The 13,160-nt window shown below is 32.2% G+C and overlaps 1 protein-coding gene across 8 annotated transcripts in view; it reads left to right on the forward strand.

The window, feature by feature from the left end:
• Positions 1-13,160, forward strand: part of LOC134692891 (kazrin-like) — a 72,719-nt gene that overhangs the window by 53,278 nt on the left and 6,281 nt on the right. For all 8 annotated transcript variants that reach the window (XM_063553512.1, XM_063553514.1, XM_063553518.1 and 5 more), the window contains exons 8-9: positions 11,940-12,130; positions 12,578-12,690. In XM_063553512.1, the coding sequence (XP_063409582.1) occupies positions 11,940-12,130; positions 12,578-12,690 (304 nt within the window). The remainder of the gene's footprint in view (positions 1-11,939; positions 12,131-12,577; positions 12,691-13,160) is intronic.

Consider the following 13,160-nt stretch of genomic DNA (forward strand, 5'->3'; position numbering starts at 1 on the left):
CAAGATGGCCACCATGGCTAAAAATAGAACATAGGGGTAAAATGCAGTTTTTGGCTTATAACCAAAAACCAAAGCATTTAGAGCAAATCTGACAGGGAGTAAAATTGTTTATCAGTTCAAGATCTATCTGCCCTGAAATTTTCAGATGAATTGGACAACACGTTGTTGGGTTGCTGCCCCTGAATTGGTAATTTTAGGGAAATTTTGCTGTTTTTCGTTATTATCTTGAATATTATTATAGATAGAGATAAACTGTAAACAGACATAATGTTCATCAAAGTAAGATCTACAAATAAGTCAACATGATCAAAATGGTCAGTAGACCCCTTTATGAGTTATTGCTCTTTACAGTCAATTTTTAACCATTTTACGTAAATCTTAGTAATCTTTTACAAAAATCTTCTCCTCTAAAACTACCAGGATAAATTAAAACAAACTTGGCCGCAATCATTATTGGGGTACCTAGTTTAAAAAATGTGTGGCATGACCTGGCCAACCAACCAACATGGCGACCATGGCTAAAAATAGAACATAGGGGTAAAATGCAGTTTTTGGCTAAAACTCAAAAACCAAAGCATTTAGAGCAAATCTGACAGGGAGTAAAATTGTTTATCAGGTCAAGATCAATCTGCCATGAAATTTGCAGATGGATCGGACAACCTGCTGTTAGGTTGCTGCCCCTGAATTAGTCATTTTAAGGAAATTTTGCCGTTTTTTGTTATTATCTTGAATATTATTATAGATAGAGATAAACTTTAAACAGCAACAATGTACAGCAAAGTAAGACCCGAAAATAAGTTAACATGACCAAAATGGTCAATTGACCCCTGAAGGAGTTATTGTCCTTTATAGTGCATTTTTAACAATTTTCATAAAATTTGTAAATTTTAACTAACATTTTCGACTAAAACTTTTAGGCCAAGTTCAATATAGATAGAAATAATTGTAAGCAGCAAGAATGTTCAGTAAAGTAAGATGTACAAACACATCACCATCACCAAAACACAATTTTGTCATGAATTCAAATGCATCCTTTGTTTAATATTCACATAGACCAAGGTGAGCGACACAGGCTCTTTGGAGCCTCTAGTTTTTTTTATTACATCGCATCACAAACCAACAAAATTAACATTTATTAACGCCAGCATAATATTTTGACAATACTGTTGAATGCAAAAAATAATAGAAAGTAGAATGTATTTAATTGTAATTTGCATGTGAACAAAAGAAATCAAGGTTTACATAAAATAATTAAAAAGTACATATATCTTTCTACTATAAATTCAGAAAATTATTGCTAAATTTTTATTAATGTGAATAATGCATTTGGGAAATTATAACAATTATGAGAACTCGCTTCCTAATAACTGAAACATAAATCTGCATACAAATTTTACTGAAACATCAATAAATAATCAGGCTGTTGAAAGGGTTTTATAATTTTTATTGGATTGTTGTCAATAGCATTTTCCAACAGAAATTTTGTGGAAGATTTGTTGTTCTCACCTGGAACTCTGGATACCTCCACACACAAACAATGACCCCCATGATATACCCAATGATGCTGAAAGTGATGTTAAATAGGAACAATCGTTCAATCATATCTTGAACCTTAACAAAAATTCCGATCTCAACATGAAGAAACACATTGTTCAATCGAACTTTCCTCAAAACATTTTCATTGTTATAAATCCAAAATGTTTTGCTTTCACTTTGACTTTGACTTTTGCAATTTACTATTCCAGCAATGGAACCAGGAAGTGGCAGTTGCATGTGAAAATCATCCAAATTTATTTCTACATATTGCCACTCTCCTCTAGATGCATCTTCTACAAATGATCCAAATCCACTTGCTACAATACCTGAGCCTTTTGACTTGAAACGAAATACTTTTTTCAAAATCTAAATAGTTATATGGAATCTCATCCTTTTTCACTTCTTTAACTGTCTCAAAAATAGCAGTAGACTGGAAAGATTCTAATGCTGATTTGATTTTTATAGTTTTTTGTGACAAATCATTTCTCTTTTCTAGTACGGCTTTTCTTTGTTTTAAAATTCTCTCCTCTAATTTGTTTTTTCTTTCATCCAAGTCATCAAGAAACTCTATAGCTTTTTCTTCTATTCTCATCTTCAGTATTGTTTTCTGATTAAGTATTTTCAATTTGTCTGTTTCAAAGTTTTTTGTACTGCAAAGAAGAAATTCGTCCAGTTTAAGGGAATCATTTTTTATTTCTTCCATTGCTTTTTAGCTCACCTGGCCCGAAGGGCCAAGTGAGCTTTTCTCATCACTTGGCGTCCGTCGTCCGTCGTCGTCCGTCGTCGTCGTCGTCCGTCGTCGTTAACTTTTACAAAAATCTTCTCCTCTGAAACTACTGGGCCAAATCAAACCAAACTTGGCCACAATCATCATTGGGGTATCTAGTTTAAAAAATGTGTGGCGTGACCCGGTCAACCAACCAAGATGGCCGCCATGGCTAAAAATAGAACATAGGGGTAAAATGCAATTTTTGGCTTATAACTCAAAAACCAAAGCATTTAGAGCAAATCTGACATGGGGTTAAAATGTTTATCAGGTCAAGATCTATCTGCCCTGAAATTTTCAGATGAATCGGTCAATTGGTTGTTGGGTTGCTGCCCCTGAATTGGTAATTTTGAAGAAATTTTGCTGTTTTTGGTTATTATCTTGAATATTATTATAGTTAGAGATAAACTGTAAACAACAATAATGTTCAGCAAAGTAAGATCTACAAATAAGTCAACATGACCAAAATGGTCAGTTGACCCGTTTAGGAGTTATTGCCCTTTATAGTCAATTTTTAACCATTTTTCGTTAATTAAAGTAATCTTTTACAAAAATCTTCTCCTCTGAAACTACTTGGCCAAATTAATCCAAACTTGGCCACAATCATCTTTGGGGTATCTAGTTTAAAAAATGTGTGGCGTGACCTGGTCAACCAACCAAGCTGGCCGCCATGGCTAAAAATAGAACAAAGGGGTAAAATGCAGTTTTTGGCTTATAACTCAAAAACCAAAGCATTTAGAGCAAATCTGACATGGGGTTAAAATGTTTATCAGGTCAAGATCTATCTGCCCTGAAATTTTCAGATGAATCGGTCAATTGGTTGTTGGGTTGCTGCCCCTGAATTGGTAATTTTGAAGAAATTTTGCTGTTTTTGGTTATTATCTTGAATATTATTATAGTTAGAGATAAACTGTAAACAGCAATAATGTTCAGCAAAGTCAGATCTACAAATAAGTCAACATGACCAAAATGGTCAGTTGACCCGTTTAGGAGTTATTGCCCTTTATAGTCAATTTTTAACCATTTTTCGTTAATTAAAGTAATCTTTTACAAAAATCTTCTCCTCTGAAACTACTTGGCCAAATTAATCCAAACTTGGCCACAATCATCTTTGGGGTATCTAGTTTAAAAAATGTGTGGCGTGACCTGGTCAACCAACCAAGATGGCCGCCACGGCTAAAAATAGAACAAAGGGGTAAAATGCAGTTTTTGGCTTATAACTCAAAAACCAAACCATTTTGAGGAAATCTGACATGGGATAAAAATGTTTATCAGGTCAAGATCTATCTTCCCTAGAATTTTCAGATGAATCGGTCAATCGGTTGTTGGGTTGCTGCCCCTGAATTGGTAATTTTGAGGAAATTTTGCTGTTTTTGGTTATTATCTTGAATATTATTATAGATAGAGATAAACTGTAAACAGCAATAATGTTCAGCAAAGTAAGATCTACAAATAAGTCAACATGACCAAAATGGTCAGTTGACCCGTTTAGGAGTTATTGCCCTTTATAGTCAATTTTTAACCATTTTTCGTAAATTAAAGTAATCTTTTACAAAAATCTTCTCCTCTGAAACTACTTGGCCAAATTAATCCAAACTTGGCCACAATCATCTTTGGGGTATCTAGTTTAAAAAATGTGTGGCGTGACCTGGTCAACCAACCAAGATGGCCGCCACCGCTAAAAATAGAACATAGGGGTAAATTGCAGTTTTTGGCTTATAACTCAAAAACCAAAGCATTTTGAGGAAATCTGACATGGGATAAAAATGTTTATCAGGTCAAGAACTATCTACCCTGAAATTTTATGATGAATCGGTCAATCGGTTGTTGGGTTGCTGCCCCTGAATTGGTAATTTTGAGGATATTTTGCTGTTTTTGGTTATTATCTTGAATATTATTATAGATAGAGATAAATTGTAAACAGCAATAATGTTCAGCAAAGTAAGATCTACAAATAAGTCAACATGACCAAAATGGTCAGTTGACCCCTTTAGGAGTTATTGCCTTTTATAGTCAATCTTTAACCATTTTTCATAAATCTAAGTAATCTTTTACAAAATCTCCACTGAAACTACTAGGCCACAATCATCTTTGGGGTATCTAGTTTGAAAAATGTGTCCGATGACCTGGCCATTCAACCAAGATGGCCGCCACGGCTAAAAATAGAACATAGGGGTAAAATGCAGTTTTTTGCTTATAACTATGAAACCAAAGCATCTAGAGCAAATCTGACAAGAAGTTAAATTGTTAATCAAGTGAATATCTATCTGCCCTGAATTTTTCAGATGAATTGGACAACTGGTTGTTGGGTTGCTGCCCTCCAATTGGTAATTTTTAAAGAAATTTTGCCGTTTTTGGTTATCTTGAATACTATTATAGATAGCGATAAACTGTAAACAGCAATAATGTTCAGAAAAGTAAGATCTACAAATAAGTCAACATGACCTAAATGGTCAATTGACCCCTTAAGGAGTTATGACCCTTTATAGTCAATTTTTAACAACTTTCATTAATTTGGTAAATTTATGTAAATTTTTACCAAATATAGTTCTCTGTTACTAATGGGCAAAGTTCATGATAGATATAATTGTAAGAAGCAAAATCGTTCAGTAAAGTAAGAACTTCAAACACATCACCATCACCAAAATACAATTTTGTCATGAATCCATTTGTGTCCTTTGTTTAATATGCACATAGACCAAGGTGAGCGACACAGGCTCTTTAGAGCCTCTAGTTTATTTTCTTCTTCAATATTTTTTATGGCTGCTAGTTTTTTGTCAAATGCTTCCTCAACCTCCTGGAATTTGTGGCTTGAATGTGATTCAGGTAGGCATGCAGCACATATCAATTCGTCACATTCCTCGCAATAAAAAATGCATTTTTGTTTTACATGTTTATCACATGGTTTATTCTTAAGTTGTGCTCTTTGAAATATCTCTGAATTCTCTTCACTGCAAGTCTTAATATTCAAAACATGATGACTGTCTGAAATTTTTAACTTGGAATGAATCTTGACTTTGCAGCCATCACAGAATAATATATCGCACTCATAACATTTCCATTCTATATTTGTCTCTACTTCACAAAGTTGGCATGTTGATGGATTCTGAGCCATAGCTACATGTAAATTAGAAAAACGTCACTATATCCTTTTGAACATGTAATAATGATACTTCTTTGACAAAAATAAATTATTTGAGGAAGCTTTTGTAATCTATGGATAAAATCAGCTGATGATTTGATCCTATGTTATCTTAAAATGAAATTTCGTTCTGAAATTTCAGTTTAATCAAGATAAACAGATAAACTGTTTCATAATATCCAATATACACCTTAATAAAACATTTTTTGTCCATGATTTTATGACATTGTGTTATGTTGATAACAAAATTATTGTGTGCTTCATGTCCTTCATGTCCCTGGCAAATAAGTTTGTTTATAGGGCATACGATACAGTACAGCGGAGATAATGACGTTGCTAATGTAAAATGTTATTTTCGCGATGTCAAACTGTGACATATCGGGAAAAGATATATTTTTCGACTGATTTTTATCATGCAAACTGATTTAATTTGAAAAGTGTGCATGTACCCCTATTTTTTAAAACAATATTTTGTTTCATTTTGAAGGGGGATAATGGACCAAATTTTATAAAACTGTAAATAGTGCAGTTTTTTTAATTTTGATAAATATACAGCAAAAAGGTATATTTTTTATTACGTATTTGATTTAATCAGGTAAAAAATGGCCTATATGCAAATTTTCATCTACTTGTTAATGCATGATCAAAACTGTATTGAATGCCCTTAAATTTTAATCTCATCATATTGAAAGATGAAAGAAAATTGTGCTTTTACAACTATCATTTGGGTAAATATACTCAACTTTTGTGCTATTTTCACATCTTCACAATTCCTGATTTGTATGTGAAAAATGTTTTTCCTCTCTAGTAAATATCTCTTTTCTGCAAATGATTGTTGAATATTTAAATTTAATGACGTCAGATATTCTTGGTTTCTTTTATATTTCCTATAGTGTTGTCATGAAAAAAGGTGACCATGTCTGATGACGTCACATATAAAAGCACACAACTTTCTGCAAATGTTTGAAAAGGATCAAAGGATTAAAATGAAACGAGAAACAGATTCCAACACTATATAACTCATGTATTACAATAATTCTCCACTCTAAACAGTTAAATTTTATTATTACATTGGTTGCAATGAATTACATTGATTTCCCAGTTAAATAAAAAAACGATAATTTCACATGTGAAATGAACGTGATTATTTCACTCTCTGACGTCATACAACAATAGGCATTGACAAGACGTCGATAACGGCAGACTTAAACAAATTGTGAATGCGTAGAAAATATCTAAAAATATTCAACTTGTGACCAAACAACACTGATAATTACCTCATGCGCATTCCTGAATTAATGTGTTGTTTCGGTCACTCTTTGAATATTTTTCTCTATTGGAATTCTTCAATTAGTTATTCTATAGATATATAAAAAGGTGGACAAGACTCATGCCTCAAATTCTAAAACTTAACTGTCTTAAGTGGAGAAATATCATCACACTTGTTGCAGTGGTAAAATCTATATTTCTTGTTTTATTCACACATATATATTTCTTTTTACTTCATAATTTACTACAGTTGAGAGACAGATAGTTTTTGTAATATGAAAATTAAGGAGATGTGGTATGATTACCAATGAGACAACTATCCACCGAAGTTCAAATGAAGTGGATGCCAGCATTTATAGGAAACCAAACAGCCTTCAACAATGAGAAAAATCTAACTACTGAACTACAGGCTCCTGACTTGGGACTGACTCATTTGTAACCACATAATGTTAAAATAGTCAGTCACTTTCTTTATGGGAAAAAAAAACAGTTTTCCTCTTTCATAGTCATGTAGTATGTTATCCATTTTCAACAATTGTAATTTTATGCCCCACCTACGATAGTAGAGGGGAATTATGTTTTCTGGTCTGTGCGTCCGTCCGTTCGTTCGTTCAGGTTAAATTTTTTGGTCAAGGTAGTTTATGATGAAGTTGAAGTCCAATCAACTTCAAACTTAGTACACATGTTCACTATTATATGATCTTTCTAATTTAATTGCCAAATTAGACCTTTGACCCCAATTTCACGGTCTACTGAACATAGAAAAAGATAGTGCAAGTTTCAGGTTAAAGTTTTTGGTCAAGGTAGTTTTTGATGAAGTTGAAGTCCAATCAACTTCAAACTTAGTATATATGTTCCCTATGATACGATCTTTTTAATTTAATTGCCAAATTAGACTTTTGACCCCAATTTCACGGTCTACTGAACATAGAAAAAGATAGTGCAAGTTTCAGGTTAAAGTTTTTGGTCAAGGTAGTTTTTGATTTATTTGAAGTCCAATCAACTTGAAACTTTGTACAAATATTCCTTAGGAAATGCTCTTTTAATTTAGATGCCAAATTATATTTTTTATCCCAATTTCACGGTCCACTGAACATAGAAAATGATAATGGGAGTGGGGCATCCGTGTACTATGGACACATACTTGTTGTGTATACTTCTGGTTTAAAAGTGACTCACGGTGTTTGTCATGTTCTTACTGAAGTTGCATCTTAGAAATCAAAATAAAAGAGAGGCCAAAGATACTAAAGACAAAAATCAAATAGGATCATAAGACAAACAATATAAGTACACAAAACACAAAACTAAAGACTGAGCAACACAAACCTAACAAGAAACTGAGTAGATCATAGGTGCTCTGGAAGGGTAAGCAAATGCTACTCCACATGTGTCATCATAAGGTGAATGTTTTCTAGCGGAAAAAACACATAGAAATTAAGGTCTTGGGCAGTTAAAGCAGGATTTATTTTCTCATTCTGAATATGCATCTTATAGTTGTTACATTACGGCACTCAATCCATGCATCAACAAACAGATTAATCCTAGCCCAGCTACATGTAGTTTTATTCAATCAATATACTTACTATCATAATTGTGTTTTTTCTAATCTCAACTAATTCTCAAGGTATATTCGAAACTAACCAACACTACTAAAAAATAAAATGACATAACTTTTTAGAAAAGGATATTATATCATTTTCAATTCCTAAGTAAAAGGGGATGCAGCTTAAAATAATTTATAAGATTGTTTCTAATATAACAAGTATGTAAATTGAATTAGGGGAATATAATTTGAAAATTCTAATGTAAATTTTATACAGTTTCTATAAATAACAAAAACACTCTTTCTTTCTTTATGTTTAATAATAACATTTTGTATATTCACATCTCAGCATCTGAAATTTTCAGCTTTATTTAATAATTTTTATTCTTGCAGTTTTCATAAGAGGGCTCTTCTGTTCATCTTCATCTAATCCCATAAAACAAAACATTACAACATTTTTTTGAACTCCTATGTAAGATGATAAAAGATAGACTTCTTCAGTTTTATCAAGTGAAATAACAGGGGGTATAGTCAAAGATATCATTAATCTGCCAAGGTCATTTGAATGTTTGTAAACTGAAATGAATTTGATATCCAAACATGAACCATTTTGAGCAAAAACAAAAAACCTTAATTTACTAGATACAATCACATGGCCAGTGTCCGTCGACACCAAACCATTTGGCTCAAACTTATCTTTAACATCATCCTTAGAAATTATTGACTTAAATTTACCATCTTTATTTAGAATCACAACCCTCCCTTCTCTACCAGGCTTACAATCTGCCACCCAAATATCTCCATTTTTGGCTGAAGTTATTTTGTTGGGATAATGAAATAATGGATTACTTTGATGATCTAAAGATAAACCTACTTTCACTTTTCCTGATTGTTCTAAGAATACAACCTTACATTTTTCATCATTTAATATCAGACCTAGGATAATTTCTTGATTTTCTGTAACATGAATACTTATGGGCTTAAATGGTGACATATTTGCAAATTTCTTTAACCCTTTCTTTTTAGTCAGTCTCTTTATGTCTGAACTACCTTTTTCAATCAAAAATAAAACATCTTCTTTGTTAACCGAAATGTCTTGCACTTTCACAAAAATTTCATTCTCAATCTCCAAATGTGTTTCGTTGTAAAGAATTTTTCTCAGAATATTTTCGTTGTTATAAACCCATAATTTGTTGGTTTCATTTTTGCAATTTATTATTCCAGAAATGGTGCCAGGAAGAGGAATTTCACGCTGCAAAACTTCAAAATTAATTTCTACATGTTCACACTCTTTTGACACAAATTCCTCTTCAAATGATCCAAATCCATTTGCTATAATGCCGGTATCTTTTGACTTGAAACGAAATACTTTAGTTAAGTTTGAATTGTTATATTGAACTTCACCCTTCTCCACCTCTCTTAGGATCCCAAAAATATTACTAGGTTGAAAAGATTTTAATGCTTTGTTGATTTTTTTAGTTTTTAGTAATAGATAGTTTTTCCTAGCTTGTACTGCTTCACTTTCCTTTGAAACTCTTTCCTCCATTTTATTTCTTCTATCATCCAAGTCTTCCAGCAACTCCTCAAATTTTTGATCTATCCTCATCTTGAGTATACTATTTTGATTTTGCATTTTCAACTTGTCCAGTTCAAAGTTTTTTGTACTGCAGAGAACAAATTCTTCTAGTTTTTGTGATTCCTTATTGATTTCTTCCAAATCTTTATTAGTTTCTTCTTGAATTTTTTTAATGGCTGTCAGTTTTTTGTCAAAAGCTTCTTCTATCTCCTGGAATTTGTGAGTTGTGTGTGATTCCGGTAAGCAAGCAGCACATATCAATTCTTGACATTCCTCACAATAAAAAATACACATATGTTTTTGATGTCTTCCACATGGTTTGTTCTTAAGTTGTGCTCTTTGAAATATCTCTGAATTTTCTTCCGTGCAAGTCTTAATGTTCAGCACATGGTGACTGTCGGAAATTTTTAACTTGGAATGGATCTTGACCCTGCAGCCATCACAAAATAGTATATCACATTCATAACATTTCCATTCTATATTTGTCTCTACCTCACAAAGTTGACATGTTGATGGATTCTGAGCCATGTCTAACTACCTTAATGTTTGGTTAATCCATTTTAAATTTCTGTTACTTTTAAAGATTCAAAAAGTTAAATAACGAAAATACTGATTGCGGAGGAATAATCAAAATATTCGTACAATAGTTTGTAATTTTCCAATCGTATGTTACCATGCCACTTACAAACAGAAATATACAGGTATTTAAGGCCACAGGTATTATTTTACTTGCTTGAATGAAAATAAAGAAAGATTCAATATCTGTTTTAAGTTAAAATATTGTATGGTTGAAATACTGTTAAAAGATAACATTTCAACTTTTAAAACAGATTCCTTTTACCAGACAAATAATTTGATGAGGGCCCTCATGGGGGTGTTCAAGTTATCACATAATCAGAAATATTTTCCCAATGTAATCACGTTATCACCCTAGTGGAGTGGACTTTTAAGTTTAACCCTTGTTTTAATTAAGATAATCAAGTAATTAAAAAGTCAGTCCTAGATTATCAAATAATCAAAAAATCATGAAACATTTGGTTTGGTAACTGGTAATGAAATAATCACTATAAAAACAGCCAAGTAATGTAAATAAAACCGCCATGAGGAGGCTCACTCAATGTGCATGCACACACTCAAATTTGAATAAGTGATTAAAAAAGGATTAAGGTAAACTTCATGTTTTTGAGACAAGTCTTTGCTTTGTTCATTGTTGAAGGCCATACAGTGACCTAAAGTTAATAATTTCTGTGTCATTTTAGTCTCTTGTGGACAGTTGTCTCATTGGCAATCATACCACATCTTCTTTTTTATATTCAACAGGGTAACTATATCAAAAGCATTGTATAGCCTTCAAGATATTTTTGGTCTGAGTTTAATGTTGTATTATAAGTTAACCAAAAGTTTTCAACTAATGGCCTAACAAGATATATTTGTCTTATCTGACTACTATGCAAGTTTTTCATAATTTATTGATCAGGTTTATCAAAACACAAACAAATACCAAAGATAGTAAGTTTTCTGCTTGTCATTTTAAAATTATGTAACAAAACATTTTTAATAAATATTTTTTTTTCAAGACTGTCCTCAAGTCCATAATTCAGTACTAGTGAATGGTTGCTGTTTGTTGGCTCCTGACTTGGAACAGGCATATACTGAATGTAGCAGGGTTATACTAGTTTGAAGGCACCATCCCTCACCTTAACCTGGAATAATGGTGTAACAGTACTATATGAAAATAAACTATGAAAATCTGTTGAAAAGGGCTAGCTTTGATAAAATTGAGAAAGGAAATGGGGAATGTGTCAAAGCGACAACAACCTGACCATAGAGTATACAACAGCCGAAGGCCTTCAATGGATCTTCAATGTAGTGAGAAACTCCTGCACCTGTAGGTGTCCTTCAGCAGGCCCCTTGATAGCACACATATTAACAAATTGCATAAAGAAGCAATTTGAGGCAATTAAGCAAAAGAGTTACATTTCATGAAGTTGCCTTTATTTATTAAGTAAAGTTAAAGTGAAAATGAAGATTATAATAATATGTTTAAAATCAATTGATTGATCAAAAGTTTGATTTTAAAATTATTATTTTACTATTTACATTTCAGATTCTCCTTCACCTTCAAGAATTACCTTGTTAAATCCAGAAAATTACCAAGACAAGCTAAAGTTAGTGGAGCAGTCACGTGGTTGTCACATGTCTACATGGAAAGCCAATCAGGTGTTAGCTTGGTTAGAGATTGTCATTAACATGCCCATGTATGGAAAAACATGTTCAGAAAATGTTAAAAGTGGCAAGGTAATTGTTAACCTGCATAAAAAAGTGATTACTTCTTATATAAAGATATGGAGATGTGGTACCATTGCCAATATATTGATAATTATCCACCAGAGTGAAAATGATCTGAAAATAAACGGTTATAGGCTTACCGTAGCTATGAAAGACTTCAACATTAAAAAAAAGAATCATTTCATATCAGAAAACATTGCTTGATTTACAATGAAACATAAAAACAAGGCATGAACTAAGAACACTGGATAACAGATTCCTGACAAGGGACAGGGAAAATAATGTCAGATAGGGTTGTAAACATGATTAAAAATATTTTGGAGTATTAAATTTATGTTTTAGAACATGTCAAAGGATTTAACAAATTTGATTTCAAAGATATTGATAAGTGCTTAGTGGTAATAAGATCTTTTTCTTTAATTTTAACATTAACCTCTCTTTTGTGAATTTACCTAGGTGTTACTTGGTTTAAGTGATTCAGAGCTTGGCTCAGCCTTGTGTATTACTAATCCTATGCATCGGAAGAAGATAAGATTGGCTATTGAGGAACAGAGAAATCCTGGAGAGGCGTAAGTATATTGTACTTTGCTATGATATTTTTCATATAACATGACAAAAAGGGAAGATGAGGCTTTTATATCTAACATGAAAATTGAAATAATGGTTCAGTTTTATAAATAATTTATATGCCACAGAATTAGTTTCCCTTCTCTAACTTTAGGTTGCCTCAAACAAATGTTATGAATCTTATACACAATATAATGCTTATTTTTTCTACAAAATACTGATCAAGTTTGAATTTTGGTGGTGTCACTTTTATGTTTCTGTTCTCTAACTAAAGTTAGCCTCAACTAAGTGTTATGAAACTTGTACACAATTCTTATTACCACAAAACTCAGATCAAGTACAAATTTTTCGTTCTTCAGTTATCTCCCTTTAATGAATTTATATGATATGCAAGCAAGGGCATCATCTGTGTCACATTTGACGCATTGCATATTTATATAAACCATCTAACCTATAAATATAGATTCTTAAA

This window comes from Mytilus trossulus, chromosome 12 (assembly GCF_036588685.1).
Source record: "Mytilus trossulus isolate FHL-02 chromosome 12, PNRI_Mtr1.1.1.hap1, whole genome shotgun sequence".
Lineage (NCBI taxonomy): Eukaryota > Metazoa > Mollusca > Bivalvia > Mytilida > Mytilidae > Mytilus > Mytilus trossulus.